This window comes from Nylanderia fulva, unplaced genomic scaffold (assembly GCF_048542155.1).
Source record: "Nylanderia fulva isolate GAGA-0341 unplaced genomic scaffold, ASM4854215v1 Scaffold28, whole genome shotgun sequence".
NCBI lineage: Eukaryota > Metazoa > Arthropoda > Insecta > Hymenoptera > Formicidae > Nylanderia > Nylanderia fulva.
The window spans coordinates 2,823,347-2,843,113 of record NW_028190347.1 but is presented as its reverse complement, the minus strand read 5'-3'; the positions used below and the strand labels follow the sequence as shown (position 1 = coordinate 2,843,113).

At 36.3% G+C, this 19,767-nt stretch overlaps 1 protein-coding gene across 10 annotated transcripts in view; it reads left to right on the top strand.

Moving 5' to 3' along the window:
* Positions 1-779: 779 nt before the first annotated feature.
* The window catches only part of Tm1 (tropomyosin 1), a 37,267-nt gene continuing 18,279 nt past the window's right edge, over positions 780-19,767 (top strand). Inside the window, exons 1-3 of one of the 10 annotated variants that reach the window (XM_029311144.2) lie at positions 780-922; positions 4,781-4,935; positions 5,070-5,195. In XM_029311144.2, coding sequence (XP_029166977.1) covers positions 4,822-4,935; positions 5,070-5,195 — 240 coding nt within the window. In that variant the 5' untranslated portion in view covers positions 780-922; positions 4,781-4,821. Of the gene's footprint in view, positions 923-4,780; positions 4,936-5,069; positions 5,196-5,843; positions 6,932-13,903; positions 14,488-19,767 lie in introns of those variants that run through there. The other 9 variants (XM_029311140.2, XM_029311146.2, XM_029311135.2 and 6 more) reach the window with 9 other exon arrangements.

Sequence of the window (19,767 nt, the reverse complement as noted above, 5' to 3'; positions counted from 1 at the left end):
ACTCTCACTCCATTTATGGACAATAAATCGATCGTGTTAAACGTCACTCGCGACTGTGATAATTTTCCTCAAGTGAATGATTAAGATCAGAGTAAACAATCATATGAGATAATCGGTTATATGTATATGATCAAATTGATGAGTAGATGAAATGCAATGAATCAATCAAAATATAATATATATATTAATAAAATTAATATATTTAAAAGATCTCTCGTGTTTATTTCGTTTGACGTTTCTGTTTTATACGTGTTATATATTTCATTTGATATCCGGTTAAATTACTATTTGTTATTTCTTAAATTAGACTTTATCTTAACAGACAGTTAAGATAATTCTAATCGAACGATAAGTGATTACTCACATATATAATATTAAAAACACGCGACGTATAATGATGTTAATCTTCTCATGAAAAATTAATATTCTAAAATGATCATAGACTATATAGGATGCGCAGTTGGAAATAAATTAGACTCGAAAAAATGGTACTACTTCTTCTAAGTCTTTCCAAGTATCGTGTCTGAGGAATTCGCTTTGCGACTTTGACTTTGCCCGAGTTTCGCGGACGCGATCGAGATTTTTCCGTTCGCCATGTCGCTTTTCGCAACAGCTGAAACGGTCCTCTCCTCGACACGCAAGCAACATCCGTCGTTCGTGATCTAAAGATAATCCGCGGGCGGTGGCCGGTGTACATTTTCAGAGATCCGTACCTACGTAAAAGATATCCGCACGCATCGGAGGGGGTTGACGTACGACGATGGTAGGGATCGCAAACGGCCCCTACGTCGTCCTCGACGATCTCGAGGAGCACCGCGAGAAGGTGGGAGCCACGACGAAGCGAGCTCTCCGAGCGACTCTGTCGCCCAGTCGTGACTTTGCCCGCAGGTCGAACGCATCCCGGACGACGAGAAATACGAACGTGAGTACCTGCTAGTGAGTAACATGTGTTCTCTGGAGCACGTTTTCGGAAGAGGCACCCGCCAGAGAGTAAAGAGAAGAGAGTCTTGTATGAAAGGAAGTGTGACATTCGCCTGCAAATTCGCTGTGCTAAGTGAGATTTTCGCAGGGACCATGGTTTGCCGTGGCAACGAGTTCAGCAGAACAACCTGGTTCTTACGTAAATGTCACTTACTGTCGTTTACATACATTTCACGCTTCGACGAGATTCCAGTCAAATTGAGTAAATGCGAAGGATGAATCGTGAGAATCCGTGATAGTTAAGCTTGGTATGTATAAAAAAGGCTTTCTCACGGGAGGAATTTTACAAGGTACAACAAGACTGGATACTTGTGAAGAACGGATTGCCTGTGAATCTTCAACTCAGCGGGGATTCAATTTTAATGCACGTAGCGATTTGTATTCGAATGCGGAATGCAGGACTGTTCTCCATTTTTTTAAATAGAAACTAGTATTCTTGCATTTATATTTCAAAAGGAGACAGTTCGATATTAAATAATCGAGGTACTAAAATGGTTTCACGCAAAAATAGTAGATTGCTAGGCAAATCTGAAATTAACGATGCCTGAAGCTTGATGTTAGATGTCAGTTTTAACTTAAACTTGCAAATTCTAAAGAACGGATAAGATTTAAAACAATAAGAAATATATTGTAAATCTCTGGTTGAAACTTTGTAAATTACATGCTTGACTTATTTTACAACTAAAACGTGTAAAACAATTTAGAACAATCTAAAGAATCGTATATAAATATTTTTATAGCTAAAGCCAAACAATTTTTTTGATCAAAAGATCTTTAACAGAATCTTAACTTGACTATGTCTGTAGATATAAACGATTACGTACCGTCTCATTTAGGAGTTAATCATCATTGAACAATAAGTGACGTTGTATATGGATATAATAAGGAGTGAAGTAATTCAATTATTTCATCGAGCAAGATTATCTTCATTCTTATTTTGGAACTCTCGATGGGATCATCATTAGTGATTATCAGATGTGTAAACAAAAATTTGAGAGTTCCTTAAAAAGTATAATTCATGTTTCAATCAATTATTTTATTATTAAATTATATTATTTAAATACTTAATAAAAAAACGACCAATTTAAATCTCTGATTTATATAAGTATATATAAAATTTATTTTAATTAAATAATTTTATATCCGCGATAAAAAATTGGCAAAAAGAGGCAAAGAATTTCACAAAAATATACCGCGATAATAACGGGTTGCCATAAGCCGGGAGGCGCTACCGGAATGCAGTGACTCATAACAATTTTTTTCGCATAACGACTACGACAGTATTGTTCAGAGTTCCAATCTCATTTCTTTGTCGTATAGACGAATTTTTTAAAGGTATTTTATTAAATCGCCAAGTTAAGTTTCACCCAGAAAATAAGCTAGCGTTACTAATAAATTGCACGCCATCTTATACAATAAAAGTACCAATATCATGTTACCACAAATTACATATAATTTTAGAATTATGTTATATTCATTACAATGCTGCGAGTGTCGCGTTTAAGACCTTCGTGTGACAATTTTCAGATAAAAGCGTAAATTTCTCTATTATTTGCAATCCGGCAAAAAATTGTGCAGTTTAAGTTTAATAGTTAAAATTAAAAATTGCAAAATCATTTTCTTAAATCGTATCATTAACGTACTATGTAAGAAACTTCTCTATGGAAAAAAATTAAGAGAAACTGCTACGTAGTATCCAAAGAGAGAACTCGTAAAAGTCAGCACTTTTTTTTTACCTCTTGTTTTACATAGCTCTTTTACAACGGGATAATTAAATGTTCCATATTACAGTCCGATAAAAAAATAGCCGATGATTCGGCACGAACACGATCATTTTTCCTTCGTGCGTAACAGGATACCGCCAAGCTAAGTCACTCGGTTGGTGCGTTTAGGAGCCAGCGATGTTCGCTATGCATAACCCGAAATGGCTTGGCCGACAGCAGGCGGCTACGATTTTCTCGCCCTCCTCTCGCTCTTGATACGTAAAAATAACCCTCGGTCACGATACGCGAGTTTTTGGATCGGGGAAACGCGCGTCTCGACAAATCAAATTTCGCTGGTCCTTCTCGCGATCCAATTTTCAATTTACATCGCAATTTTTTTTATCATTTATATTTAGTCGTTTATTACGATGAAAGATGAGAGAAATTTCTCGGAACTTTGATTTGCAAAATATTCTGTACACCGAAACGCAAGAGAAGACAAACTCAACGAAACTGATCCATATCTCATCTCGCACTTGTTTCGTTTCAACTAAATATGCATAAATATTTATAAAATCGATATAAGATTATTTTGCGACGTGGCACGTCTCATTTAGCTTCGCAGAATCTTTCGGCTAGAATTTCTGCTTCTTTGAACATCATGTATACGAACTTCATTTCTCTTTCGTCCCCTGCTTATCCAGCATCTCTGATTACCAGCTAGCTTGGAATCCTGCGCGTATTCACATGGCAAGGATGCAGAGATGCAGTTCGACTATGCAATTGCAGTGGCGCAGGCATAGGATTCCTATAGTTCTTTGACGGCTATTTCAACATGCAATTTTGATGTGAAATGTCGATTTTTCAAAGCTCGTTTCATTTTAGATTTATATCATTCGTAACATCTCGTATATTTTTCCATTTATTGTTAAGCAAAATGCAAAATTCAATAATAGCTCTTTAGAAAAAAATGAGAAAGATGAAATATTTGTGCAAAATAATAATAGAAATAACGTTCAAGCGAAAAGTAACAAATCAAATTAAATTGTTGCATCAAAATTCCATTCAAATCATTTCATATCACTATATCCATCTTCGCCAGATCATTTGACATTTCTCCTTTACGCGCAAAATGTATCCCAATGAATCGTCCCGTCATTGAATTTCAAATAACGTAACGATACCGTCTGAGGACGGTGTCTCTTCGCCGGTTATTCGTGGCTACTCGTAAAATGATTTCGTCGAGGGAGGTAAATGACGCGTGTTGCGTCCCTGGCGCATCTTCGTCCTCTCGGTCGCGTCGTAAAAAAACGTCTCGTCGTTCAGGAACGGCTGTATAAACTACGGATGCAGTCGCGACGGATTTTTGTTCCCGCACACCGGGAACCCGCATACCTGAGCAACGTGACATCACGGAGACGTTTGATATCGCGCGCTTACAAGCGAGTCTTCCTTCAATCGGCCCGGGCCTTCTTCAGCGAGAAGCCCAGACTCTATAAATAGGATATCCGGTTGCTCGCTAATTATATACGCCTATATACACGCCCATTTACCGAATGGCGAATCCGCCCGGAATTTTCTCAATCGCGACCTAAAGAATTCTTATTTTCCCGCGTTTCCTTCCTCTTAGCCTTGAAATGCTATCCTGAAAATAACGGACCGTGCGAGAGAACAATCATAATACCTTATGGTCAATATATTGCGAAGAGGCACCAGGTCGCATTCCTTCTCGGACAAAGAAAATTACTACCCGCAAAAAATAGAGCATAGCTCATCAAAACGTCTCAAGATATTCAGTTAGATGCAAAATGAATAATGAAAAGAAAAGGTTCTCGACGTTAATTATATGCCTGTAGCTAATTATCACAGTGTAATCAATGGTAATTTCTTTCCGAGTCATTACCGAGTAAAGTTTATAAAAATTGCTTAAATGTTAGGTATATTTTTCGATTGATATAATATTTAAGTTTAATACAATATATTTTTTAAATATCGTTAATATTAATAAATATAAATACTTGAAAGAACGTGCGAATTTTCCCACGCAACTTCCATGTTATTTGTTTCTAATCGTACTTTTTTATTCGATGCTGCAGATTTACTTCTAGTGGACGAGTGAGAAGACACAAACACCACCATGGACGCGATCAAGAAGAAGATGCAGGGCATGAAGCTGGAGAAGGACAACGCGATGGATCGCGCGTTGCTCTGCGAACAGCAAGCTCGCGATGCAAATGCACGAGCTGAAAAGGTACAAATACTGAATAAGAAAATAATTTTTTTATTCATCATACAAAATAAATGTACGTAAAATTTACTTTTCAAGTAATCGCGACAGTTTTAAAGTAATGCCAAAAGATAATAAAATAATGTTCACTCACACAGGCTGAGGAAGAGGCTCGTTCTCTCCAAAAGAAGATCCAGACCATCGAGAACGAGCTTGATCAAACTCAGGAGGCTCTTATGCAGGTCAACGCGAAATTGGAGGAGAAAGACAAGGCTCTGCAAAACGTAAGTCAAGCAAATTAATATTGTTTTATAATATGAAAAAATATTCGGCATTGTCGCCCAAAATCTATTCTACACTCAACTCAAGCGCGAGAAATAAGTTATGTAAATTATTTTAGTTCAGCGATTGGTCATGAAGATCAAATATTTGTACATTTCACGCTGGACGATATTTATACACTTTCCAAGATATTCGTAAATTTTTTCTGTACACGAGACTTTATAGATGCCTCTATAAGACTATATTTATTCAACATTATTGATACGAAATTCGGAGAACATTCCAAGAATCACAAACCTTGAAAAATGCAAAGAGGAATATTTTTTTCGAAATTCGCGTAATAAAATCTCTTATCGAACAACAATTTTTAACCGAAATACATATAAGAGAAATCTGAATTCGTAGAAAATAAAATGTTAACGAACCTCGTACGATCGAAGGAAGGGAGAGGGGACCTCTTGACCAAAAAATTCCGCGGGAACGCAGCATCCGCGGTCCAAATGAAATTACCGACAGTTCTTAGTACGAGCGCGCGCTGACAGATGGCGCCACCGCGGCCGCGCAAGCGCGTCCACTCGTCCTTCAGCAACAAACGGCTCAGTCCGCTCGTGATACGCGCCACTTCCGCGTCGTCCGCTCGGGAGTCTTCGGCTCTCCCTACCCCCACTCCGCGCGTTGGGGGGGAGTCCGCTGTGTGCGAGCGAGACAGACGACACACAGTGCAGCCAGTGCGCGGCGCGGTTCGACGCGTCTCGTTTCTCGTGCATCGTGCGCGTATGTGGGTGAAAACGATATCACATCACACCGGCACACCACCGCGAACGACGTCCCGTGACGCGCGGGCAAAAACGTGCGCCGCGATCAGTGACAGACAAAATGGCGGAGCGCCTGGTGCAGTGGTAAGTAGCAGCGGTGCGTATCGCGCTGACTGCGTCAATTGCAACGTGCGTGGAGGAAGGTGGAGGGGTATAGATGTAACGCGAGAGAAGCCCGAGAGAGCACGACGCGAAAACAGCTGGACGGTGTAAGCATGGAACGGGCGCTCTCGACGACGACGAGACGTCGCGGTCATCAGCATCATCCGCGACACACCACGCGACGACGTCTCGACGCCTCCAGCAGAGGACCCGCGCAGTGTGGCCCTGCTGGTGCAATCAAAGACGCTACCGAGGACGAGACGTCACTCGCCGGGGTGACCGTCGACGCGATAGACTGCCGTCTCAGTTCCCCCGTGACGCGTGTCACGCTTGACACGAGATGGTCGGCGAGGATCGACGAGACCGAGGACACGAGGACTCGGATCGAAGAGAAGGATTTTAAAGAGGATGACGTCCGACAGAGGCTCGCGCAGTGTAGCCCGGACGTTCCCGCGCTCGGCGAGAGCAGGGATACTTGCGAGAACAAGGAGTCCCTCCTTGTTCCCGACGAGGAGAAGGCTCCCGAGGATCGCGAGAGCAGCGAGCCCGAGCACGCGGTCGCGAGGGCTCGCGGAGACGGGAACTCCGACGACGAGTCGAGCAACGTCGAGGAGGACCCGGAATTGGCGGAGCTGGCTAAACTACGTTGCCCCAGCGAACGTGCGGAGGTTCAGGCCGAGAGAGAAGCCCGGAGACGGAAGAGATGCGCCGACTATCCCGGGCTCGCCTTCGGCTGCTCCATCTTCTCCAGCGACACGATGATGAAGTTCAGTTTGATTAAGAACGAACTGCAGAATATCATGGGCAATCAGCTGAAGCGGGTCAGTATCGCGTCGTAAGACGATATGAATGACAAATGTGCAGCTGATATACTTATATAGGTAAGCGCGATCAAGGTCGTCACGTGGCGAGATTGATAGCGACCTTGATGGCGCCGGTCAAGAGGTCCTCGGGGTCACGTGTGATAACGAATTCAGCGCGTAATCAATTATTCTCAACAATTTTCCTTTCGCTTTTTACAAATATCTCAAATGTCGAAATTGAGCTTGACATTTGGAAAAATTTTTAAGAGCATCTTTTTTTTAAAGAGAGATTAATCGAACAATAGAATGCAACATGGATAAGAAGGCAGTAAATCATTCATTGATATTAATATGATATAAATTAATCCAATTATTCATTCGCTACTCCAAATTATTAATTACATTTTTTATTATCTCAAATATTTATATTACCTATCTCAAAAAATAGAGATATGTAATCTGCAATACGTGAAATATTTTAATATTTCGAATTTTACCTGACAATGACATAAATATTTGAGATCAAATGAAAACTATGAGAATACATAACTATATAATCTAATAGGATAGCAAATAATTTTGTTTAACGATACAAAAATTCGAGTAACAGATGAATATATGAATATTCAGAAAAATTATATATCCTCCTTCAATACAATTAAAATGTTTAAAAACGTTAATGAGGTAAACTTTTAATTTCAAAAAAAATATTTAAATTTCTTTTAGTCTTTTACAAAAAATAACTTTCTCTCATTTAATATTTTTTTTTTATTCTTTCGATATATTTGATATATTCGATTGAAATCACGACAGTGTATATAAAAAATCTTAATTTGATTTCATATCATTGATCACAATAATTATCATTCGTATGTCTTTCGCTTATCGTTAATATTCTAGAGACCCAGGCTGATCATATACACACATGTGCATTGATAATATTAATAATGATAATTAAAATTCCACCAGAAGAAACGTTTCGGGCGATAGCCAAGAGAGTTCCTAGAAAGGTTAACGATGCGTTAGTTAGTGCGAGATCTCCTCTTGGCGACGAGCAGCATTTATTATTAGGGTTACTGAACGGGGACAATGGGTTACTTGCACACGGTTCTCGTGCTCAATATACCGGTAGAAAGCCGTCGTAAATTAGATAATGCATCATGCATTGTGTCTGCTCTAACTCGAAAACATTTGTTGGATCACTTGTTTTTTAATAAATACTTTTACGAAATTCTCTCTCAAATCGAGATCTTAGGAGCAAATTTATCAACTTTATTTTTTATAAATATCGCATAATTAATGCTCTAAAATTAAAAAATTTACAACGAGTGTTGTTGATCAGTTTGACATTCGAGAGATTCATATATGTGTATATATTCTATTGAAATTTTATCAATCAAGTTTTAAATTTTGCTTTTTATTAAATAATACATATTGATTTCGAATTCAAAAATCTTGGCTAGCTTTCTCTGCATTTCTTCTTACGTTAGAGTAGAAATCGACACGTCATGTCTTTCATGCTCATGTCAATTATAATTCAAGCTTAAACGTTTTATTTGGTTTCTTTCCTCATCGTATAAAGCATTACGCGTTATGAATTATTATTTGAATAGGATGTCAATCTGTTCGCTGCAATTGTTTTCGTAATTTTCTTTGTGTATTCAAAGCTCGTATGTGATATCGCTCTGCGATCCATATTTATTAATTATTATTTATGAAAAATCATTTATTAAAGATTATAACTATTATTAAAAAATGTATGACACATGTACAATACATGAATCATTGATTAAAGGTGAAAGAAATGTTATCACGCATCCGTTTTCGGAAAAATGCATATTTTTTTCGTAAAGTTGACATTAGAAACTCTATGAAATTTTATCAATTGTATCTGCTCGAAGAGAGATACAAGAATGAACGAATTATCTATCTTGATTTTAGAAGAGTGTAAAGTACTTAATAATAACTAGAATTGAAAAAAAAATCCAAAGCAAAAATATCTCTCGTTTGCGTCAATATCTGCATTACGTTAAAGCATATCAACCGCGTATAATGGAGTACATCGCATTTACGGTATATCGAATCACAGGATATTGAAGGGTATTATATTATATGATGCTCTCTCTTCGATGCCATCCGGGATCGTGACACTAATCTCACTTATAGCGCACAAAACCAGTTTCGAGAAAAAAAAATAACAGTAAAGAGAAGATAAAAAAAGATCTTTTTATTTTTACTATAGAATTCTTTATCGGGAAATATTCTGCTTCTTGACTTGAAAATCTTAACACGTTAAAATGTTAAAGCGTTAAACATTTAAAGTTCGTTAACGAGCTCTACTTTTATCGCGAGAATTAAATTTGTTCTAATAATCTGTCTTTATTATCTCTTGCAATGCCAATAATATCCAATTAAATAAAGTCTTGACGATGATTGACGCTTCTTACTGATTGTTGTCATCGAATAATGGGAACGGATCCCCTACAGGATGTTCCTCTCGACGATGCTTTCGTCATTTCTTTTTTCTCTAGGGCCCCGCCCTTTTACATATGAAATTCGGCACGTCTGCATAATCTAACACGCAGTTCGTCAACATTCTAAAAATACGGTCGTGATCCAGCGAGACTTTTATTCGGGACCACGAGATCGAATTGCGTAAGCTCTCTCAGAGAGTCTGTATCTGTGAATAAATCCGACTCGTTATGTGTGCCTTGAAAATCGTTGAAATATCAACTCTAGTGCAAAACGCCTACGCGATCTCAAGAATATCGAACATACGGCGATTCTATTCCGCATTTCGCGAACAAAAATTTTCCAGTATTTCTCTACTTGGTTTTATTTTTTAATTAATTAAAATAATCTGCTATTAAAATAATTATTTTATTTATTTTTTGTGAAATAGATATTTTATTTTCTGAGAATGTGAATATATATATTCTTGAATGCTAACTCCATTTTATTCGGACTCTAAAAAATGTGAAAAATGCAAGAACCTATTCTATTTATATTTTCTAATTATAGATATATATTCTATATATATTCTCTATTTACTTATATTTTCTGTATGGAATTTGTGTTTAAGGTTTTGTCAGGCAATTTCTTCCATCATTTTTTACATCTTCATAACTGACAAAATATTTTTTAACGGCGTGTCGAATTTCTGCATGACGATGCAATTCTTCATGCTGTTAAAAAAACACGTGCAGCAATTTAGAAAATAAATTAGGAAATTCTTAGACACACAATTTTGATGTTATATCCTCAGATTTCTACTTGAAAAATTGTCTTGTACAATAGAATTCTTTAAACAAAAAACTTTTTAAACAGAGAAAAATCTTTTTGTATTTCCTTTTTTTCTTTCTTGGAATTTCTCAATAAATATATATTTTTAGTATAACTTCACGTATTTTTTTCAACAGCATACAAAGTTGCTGTGTTATCATAAAAGTTCAATACTTCGAGCAAAAATGTCGACACGTTTCAACCAAATATCTTCTCGGAATTTTCACAGAGGTTGGCATGCAACGATCAACATAATCGAATTGTTGCATACATCTGTATATCCTTGATGGATTTTTAATCAATAAGCAGTTTTGAAAATGAATAATAAAATATACAGTAACAATAAAACGTTAAAGATTTGCTACTCGGACGTGAGTCTGTTAAAGTTGCATGTTTCAAACCATGTGGCAATGTTAGTATATACTCTATTTTTGAAACTTTCCTCGTATATCTTTCAAAGAATTTCTCTGACGACGCGGTCCACACGTCGAGGAATTATGCTTTAGACATCGCGTTAAAGGAAAAAAATATCAGTGATCAAAGATGCATTAGCGTAAATTCGAAAACAGCCGTTTATTTATATACAAAATACGCTTAAAGAATTTGAAACGCGCGCTAATTTAATTTTACTTTATCGCGCGGTGACCTTTGCAGCTCTTTCTCGTTGCTATTCCCTTCGTCGTTCTCTTATCAGTTGATGTTTCCCCGTTGCATTCCGCAATTTCTCGCTGTTTCGACACGCTACCATCTACGATCGATGTTCACGGTTTACGACAAATGGACGTTCTTTCTTTGCCAGGTGAAAGTCAGGATGACGTTCGCGACCATGCAATGTTTTGCGAATTACTCTATAAGTCTGTATAGGTTCTTTTCAATTGCATCTTTACTACGTTTTTTGCTTTGTAAGTTAAAAGAAGACGGAGGGGAAATCAGTAACTGGAAAGAACAGACTTTATAATTTCTTGCACACATCATGATTGGATCAATGCCAAGTTGAATACCAAAGGAACAGATGTGAATATTTCTTGTTGAAGTTTTGCATTACGGAACTAACGCAATACGACGAATGAAATATTTGTTTAACAAATATTTTCTGTAAAAAATAACATTACAGATCCATTGTATTTATTTGATTTCGCGAATATCCTCGCAAAATAATAATAAAAAAATGTTACACAAACAACGAGATGCATTTAAATGAAATGGTTATCGTGTAGAAGTAATAATATCCGTTAATTATCAAGCATTGTAAAATTAACGTTGTGTGTGGTAATGTTTGGAATTATTTAGCATGAAATTAGCAACTCAAGAAAAACAACTTCGTGCAGAAAGTTAACTATTATTATATTATAATTTATATATACAATATTATAATGGTATAGAAATTTAAAAAAATTTTTTAAAGACTTTTATTTTCTTCGAATTATGTAATATATTGTGAAAATTATATAAAATTAAATATTGAATTGAGATTAATTTAAATTATGTGAAATATATAATCGAAAACATAATCGGCGATAACAGATATTAATAATGATCGCGTGCATGTTGCGACTTTAATTATAAACCAACGGTATATCATAAACTGTAAGTTTTATACGGAGTTACGCAGAAGTAGAACGGTAGAATATGGTTTCAATATAATGTGCGTTATTCATTGTATTGTGAGATAGCGCATATTGTGGAAACACGCAGTTATAACAAACGCAATGATAAAAGTTGCAATTGGAATTCTAATTTATCCTTGTACTATTCCACTTCAACCTATTATACGTATGGACATCAGCAATGCTTATCGTCAATTTCTACAATGACGCGAGATTTGCATCATATGGTGTCTGATTAAAATATGTGAGATGTGTCGTAACCGTAGCATCGAGTGCATCACGTAAATTAAAATTTATATGAATTAAAAACATATATATATTTTTTTTTCGACATACAAAGTAAATTTTTGCAATATATGCTTCGTGACTTACTTATATTTATATTTTGATCATTTTTTAATAATAATTATAATTCAAATTAGTTCTCACACGAGCATTAAAAAAATTAATCGTACAAACTATCCATCTCCTATTTTTTAAATTGAGTAGCTTTTAATGCAATTGTGCGTTATCTATCATCTACTTATAAACTGTTTCATAATATAGCATTTCATAATACGTGATTCAAGCGTACAAAAATAATCTTGGCAATTATCTAATTGCAGATTTTCTGACGTTAATTTTTTTCTTTGGTCACTTCCGTTTCCGTTATATTAAATTATTCCGTTATATAGTGAAGAAATCATATTATACACATAGATGCATACTATATATGAGATTCGATTTACGAATGAACATATGTATTAAATTAATTTAATATTGACCGATGAATTGATAACACTTTGTTAAGGAATGCATATAATTCAAATGTCATCACAAACTGTCACGTGTTGAATATAGCAGACACTTTTACACGAGGTCGCAACGCAACTTATAAACTGCAATTGTGTGTTACTAGAAGGACGGAATTATCGTGTTATAATTTCTAAAGACCCGTAAATAGTAACCGTGGGAGTCCCTTTATATAAAAGGCATTCAGTGTAGAATGCGACACGTGTGTCAATATCTTATACGATATACGAGTGACGTGACATATTGGACCATGCAATCTGATCTCTTTACACCGCGAATACTTCAAGTGGAAATATTTAAAAAAAATTTCTGTTTCAAGGATGAAGCGACACATTTTCTCAAATTGATCAGAAGAGACATTGAGATCAAATTTTTTAAGTAAATTCGATATAAAGTAAAAGTATAACTGTAACTAGACTATTATTTCAAAATTTATCTTAATTTTATATTAATTACTTAAAAATTTCAAAATATGTTTTTTTTCAAGTATTTACGTGCAAATCGTGAAAAATAATGAATAATAATTCTGCATAGAAATTATATAGAATTTTATCATAATTTTAAATAGAATATAATCAATTATAATTACAATGTATTTGAGTAAAAGAAAAACAATTATGATTATAATTATTAATAGCATAATCTTTATAAATCTAGATATCTTTATTAATCAATATTCTAACCTCTCACACACTGCGAATTTTATTTGCATAATTATTATTCTACATATCATAAATCTATATATTTTATTATCATTACAAAAGAATACATATCACGATAGTCGAGGACAATGACCAACCATTTAAAAACCCGCGTAACAATTACTTTCCACTATCGATCCCTCGACAAGGTTGCTCTCACCTCTCGGTCGTTCAAAGAAAAAAAACCGCCAGTCACGAAATAAGCAGTTTGTTTCGAGATAGAGAGAGTGCGTGGTGTCTCGATGAGAGGGGAGAAGAGAGGATAGCTCGAAACAACGTACGAATTGTTGTCAGGCCCGACGATTCGAACGGCTGGGCGCGCTCGCGACGGGCGCGGTATTTCCGGGGCTTTGCGCGCGGCGACACGTCGATCGGCGTAGCGATACTCGGGCGCGCATGCGCGTGGCACCCCGCGACTCGTGACGCGGTCGCGCGCGCGACGCCGCTGTCATTATCAGCTGACTGATCGTGTCGTCGCTCGGTACGTGAGAGTCGTGTTCCGTAGAGGAGAAATAAAAAAAAAAAAAAAAAGAAAATACAACTGTTTCGTGCGGCGTGGAATCGGCTTTATTTAAGGGCCGCCCGAGGGACTATTTGACGCACGCGAAGGGACGCGACGCGCATGCGCGTGACGACCGGTGGCAGCCATCTTGCGCACCAGTCAACAACGGCGGCCGCACCAGCAGTCAGTGGTCGTCGTCAGTGCACGACAGCTCCGGTGCCCCTACGTAACCTTCCGTACTGTATCGCTCGCGCGCCGGTCGTTCTCGTCATATCCGCGACACTCGCGACATACCTGTCCTCTCACAAATTGTTCCTCATTTCTGCCGAATTCGCGTAGGAACGAGCGGTGAAGTTCCAATCGGTAGGACCGGCTCGCCGTGTCGTCATCGTCGTCATCGTCGTCGCCCGAGTATTCGAACGTGTGTGTGCGGTGTGCTCCCTCATTCTCTTCTTTTTTTTCGACCCTCCGTCTCTCTCGCGAAGTCAGATTCGCAGCGTTTTATAACGTGACATATTAGATCGCGCGGGATCCTCTCTACCTGGCAGCATGTCGGCGCAAGTGCAGGGCACTCTCCTCGACGTGCTCAAGAAGAAGATGAGACAGACGAAGGAAGAAATGGAGAAGTACAAGGACGAGTGCGAGGAGTACCAAAGGCGGCTGCAGGTGGAAGTGATGCGTCGCGGGGAAGTGAGTGAATTGAGAGATTATGTTCCTTTTTCAGTGTCGTCTTCCTGTTCGCGAACAGCGACCCTCGGGAAGCTTCCACAGCGCTCCCTTCTTTCTGTCTCTCTCGTTCTCTCTTTCTCTGTCGGTCTCTCTTTCTCCTTCTTCCTTCTCTCCGCCTCGTGATAATAATCTCGGGGCTTCACGAGATATCAATGTGAATTTCGGCAATAATCGAAGGCCATCGATTATGATAACACAGATAGAATTTTCGGAAGCAAGAAATTATTTTAGAATAGATGGAGATTTACATTTCTCCGGAAATATATATATATATATCCCAAGATAAAACCTTGCGAAATTATTCCGCTCTTACGAGCCATGCGATTCTCCCGAGTTCTCGTTCATCGACCGCGCGAGGAATCCCAGGAAAGTGCGAAAACGCCGAAAGCCGGCGTTCGCGACGAGTCTATAGAATCGATCGCGAGTGTCAGGCAGGGCGAATGCGGGAGGGAAACTGAAGGGAAGGGGGAAGAAAAGAAGTCGAGAGCGGACTCTCTCGGCTCGAGACATTCTTGATACGTCGACTTGAAAGGACCGGCTTGGAGAGTCAATGCGCGCGCCCTTCGGGAGCGAGTCGCAAACGCGGAAAGAATCCTGCGTTTTTTCTGCAAGTCGAAATATATTGTATGGCACCAGGAAGGCCTGATTGCGCGCAGAACGCGCGACCGGGATCGATCACCGTCGAGCTGCTCTCGTTAGCCATCGCGGTCGATCCAATCGAGCAAACGAGGATTATTCGCGTGCGAATAATTCTCTCTCTCGAGGGTTCGTCTAGACGTTCGTTATTTTGGTCGAAATTTTCTCGTCGCAAAATTATTTATTTATATGATAGACGCAGCTCATTTTTTTCTCATGAAATCTGTATGGAATATACTTTCAATCATAACAAACATCTCTCTAATTAAAGTAATCGTTAATTATACATGAATGAGATATTATCGTTTCATTAAAGTGGAATTTTTTTATCTTCGCTTATTACATGTATATAAATAACTTAATCTACACTGATTAAGTATTTATAGTCATAGAGAAATTCAACATTTTAATTCTGTTAAAATTTCTTCCCTTAGAATTTATTATATAGATCATTTTTTTATTCAATAAGATTTAAAGAAATTATGTATATCGAGAATTTATTTAATCGTGATTGGTTCGATCTTAGTTCGATCTTGTTAACACGATATCTGGAATTACCTCGTTTATCAAAATCAACGTGTTATCAGTGTGATATCAAATGATCGTTTGATAAGTGTTAATTTTACTGGCGAAATGTCAAAAGTGTCTTTTATATGTTAATAATAGCGTATTATTATATTAAACTTAAATAATATATTTTATATTAAAAATTTTTAATTTTTACATATATTATTAATTATTGCATGAATTGACACAATATTATAAAGCAAAATTACACGATAATACAGATAAGCACTGATGATATCGGCTCGTAAACAAAGTTGCGAGATATCTCAAAGAGAGAAACTTGAAACATTTCTGTAATGAATTCTATTTGCGAGATATTATATTATGAATACGTTAACAGAATAGTTTGATCGTTAAACTGCAGATTCTATTAGACATATTCACGTTAAACTTCTGACGTTTTGAATAAATGTGCACGAGGTGAATAGCTCTTCCTGCTGTGAAACTTCATATGTTGTAATTTAAATATTAATTAACCACGCGAAGAATTATAGTGTAGCATTTAGAGAATTCATGTACGCACAAAATATATTATTATATTTCTTTGAAAGGATATATTGTATATATATTTTTTTCACAGAAAATATAGTAATTACTTTCTGTAAAATATTTACGTTTTTTCTGAAGCCACTTTTCATTTGATATATCCATATATAAATTTAATAATACATACTCACACGTGTATGTACTTATTACGTGGTTTATTTGTCAACATTTTTAAATTAACTATTATATAGTGTAAAATTGCATTAACTCTATTTATAATCCCTCGAATAATTCCGCATTAATTCGTTTACCATATTTGGACAATTACTTATTGTAGTTTACCGTTCCAGAAAGTTTTTTATACATATTTATGTTATGATCTTTTTTTACACAAATATGAACGCTGGACTCATACAAAATATCTTTTCATTCATATTTTTTTTACTCGAGATAAACTACATAAAAAATGCTTTTATTGGATTATTACTTGAAAAATTGATAAAAATGATTACTTGACAATCAATGAATGTACATTAAAACAATTTCATATAAAAATATAAAATTTTCAATCCGATGTTAGGCATAATATTTTGCAATATATTTACAATGATTATAATATCACCTATATAATTCGCCTCTCACACGTCGAGAATTTTTCGCGACGAGAAGATGAGATCATTCTAGGGAAGGGCTTGGAAGTTACCGCATATTAAGTCACTTTGCTCGTTCACGGGTACGCCAATATGCGTAAAGCACACGGCTACGTGGCAGAGTGTGCACAAGTGAGGCAAGCCAAAGCCTCCCGGTGTGCGTTCATCAGCCTCGATTTAACGGATTTACATTGCAATCTTGGCTGTTTCTCGCATGCATCTTTTTCATTGGCAAGTATAGCGACGTTATATGCACGCATCTCGTCAAATGTCAAAGTTATGATCAGTTGATCCGCAAAATTGCCCTTAACATGCAGATACGATATTGCGTCAAGTCGATATTGCGAAAGGTGAAGACATATTGCGTGAAGCAGCGACATCAGAAAAGGTTTAGAGAGATTACTTTTTACAGTATTTTCATCAGAATTTTTGATAATTAAAAAATGCATGTGCGAACAAAATTTAAATAAAAAATACGAGATATTCTGATTGGTAACACTTTAAAGCTGATAATTTATCATTAAAAGCAAGAAAGTTTTTTTCGCATTAAATATTTAAATATGCAGCAAGAAACAGATTTCTTGAAATTATAATAAAATAATTCCCAGAATTACAATCGAACGATTGAAAGTCTAGATGATACAATGATATACAGTTATATGTAAATTCAGCGATCTACAGTAAAATGAGTCATGAAAATAGACTCTGATCCTCATGTTTGCAAAACCGATGTGTCACACGCTTTCTCAAGCCTTATTAAGTCAATAATTTATTTTAAAACACTTTTTAAATTAATTTAAGTAAAATTATAATTTTTTAAAATTATCTTATATCACTAGACACATTTAAAATTTTTCTAATATTTATCATATATGATGTTCTGTTTGAATCAATATTGTTTATCATTAAATGTTGACGTAAAGTATTTCACAGACTAATATCAATTTAAAATAAAGATCTTGAATAACAATTATTTTTTTGTATTACGCATTATCAATTATACTTTATATTTACTTTAGACTGAAACATTTTTTTTAAAGCAAATCGCACAAGCATAGCATACTATATTGAGTCTATCATTCAGAATGTGCATTTTTGTTCTGCTACCAGAGCATATCAAAGAAGCCCATCGACCGTTTCAATATCCTGTTGTATAGAATGACAATCAATCATATCCCTAATTGAAAGTTTGGAAACTGGCAGTTTCCAACTGCATTTATTCGTTCTATCATTAATTGCAGGAGATTATGAGTCATTCATTATATGTATATCAATTTAAGCTATATATAATAGTATAGTTAATAATAAATTGATTTCATCTTTCAATATGTTATTCTCAATTTTCTAAATTGCACATCATTATTTTGACATTATGATCAAATATTAACAATCTCATATCAAATCTATCATTTAAGTTACATTAAAATAATATATTTGTACGACGTAAAAAAATGAAATAATTTATAATTAAAACTCTTCCGAGAAATGTAAACCGACAAAACTATAAGTATTTCACAAAAGACGTAATATAATGCTTATACGCGGAAATGACAATGCGTTTTATTTTCCGGCGCAGAGGCGAAAATGCATCGCGAAATTTCAACATGCATTCACGACAGAGTGCACTTCGATAATGCGATGTTTTATAAAGGCCAATAGAGATATAGAGATTCGCTCAAGCCGCACTAATAAGCTTTTGTGATCGAGCGATGAAGTATTGTTTTGCGAAACCGCGATTTTTTTTCGCAATTCCAATAAGATACGATGATAACGCGAATGACGCCAGTTTATTCAATTACGGATTTATATATACTTATATACAGATTTAGATATAGGCGCGATAAGAAAGAGGCAAGTCTCTTATTGGATCTGCTCGCGTATATCGACTGACGGATGATCCGATATCTTAGGGATTCGAAATGACAGTATCGAGTCTTTATCCGAAGCTCGAGAAGTTTACATAACAGAGTGCCGACGTCTCTCCCGCCTCGATTTCAGGCGACGCCTTTTAGCAAATTTATTTACAGATGAATGTCAATCACGTATACTTGGCGGATATCTCGCATATACGATTGTAATATCGGTCCGTTTGAGAGCTCATAGGAGATTATTTTCACGACACAGAAAAAAACATCGAATAAGTGTAATAAAATTTTTATCTTATGGATCTTATTTATAGGATTCGATAAATAAATGTACGTGTTAATTGCTAAAAACGATTTAAATCACTCTTTAAAGAGAAATGGAGAGAGCTTGGCTTTTTATATATAAATAGTTAGCTAATAATATACCAGCTAATAAATAATAAAGCTCGAAATAAATTTTATTTTAATAAATTTGTTGCTTATAAAAGATGATCTATATTTATAAAGCTTACATCTTCTATTTTTTACTGTGACTTCATTTTCTATAAACATTGCAGCCTCTTATTTATTCATGAGATTTTATTTTTATATCGATGAATTGACAATGTCGAATCGAACTTTTTAAGATATCTGATAAAAATACACACTCGACTCACTAAATAATATTATCAATCGATACATACTGATCGAATTGTAGAACGAATTAAATGGGAAGCTGATGAGAAAGGGTCGGACGAGGCGGAAGTTCGACACACTTGCCAACATTGCCACGGGTATCACACCGATGCGATGACCTGTTCGTGCGGCACAAGTGCGAGTTGGGCGTGTCGGTTTCCTCCGAATACAAAATTCGCATTGTATCGGTAAAGAAACGCCGCACAAAAGCGTGCGCAACGTTGCGTGTACGCATGATCGGGCGTAGAATAGCGCGGTGAGAATTGCCGGTCGTCAGATTTTTCAATTGTTAAACGCGCATTCATTCAAGTTCAACGATAACGAGTGTAAAGCTTATTAAAATATTATTATTCAATAAATAT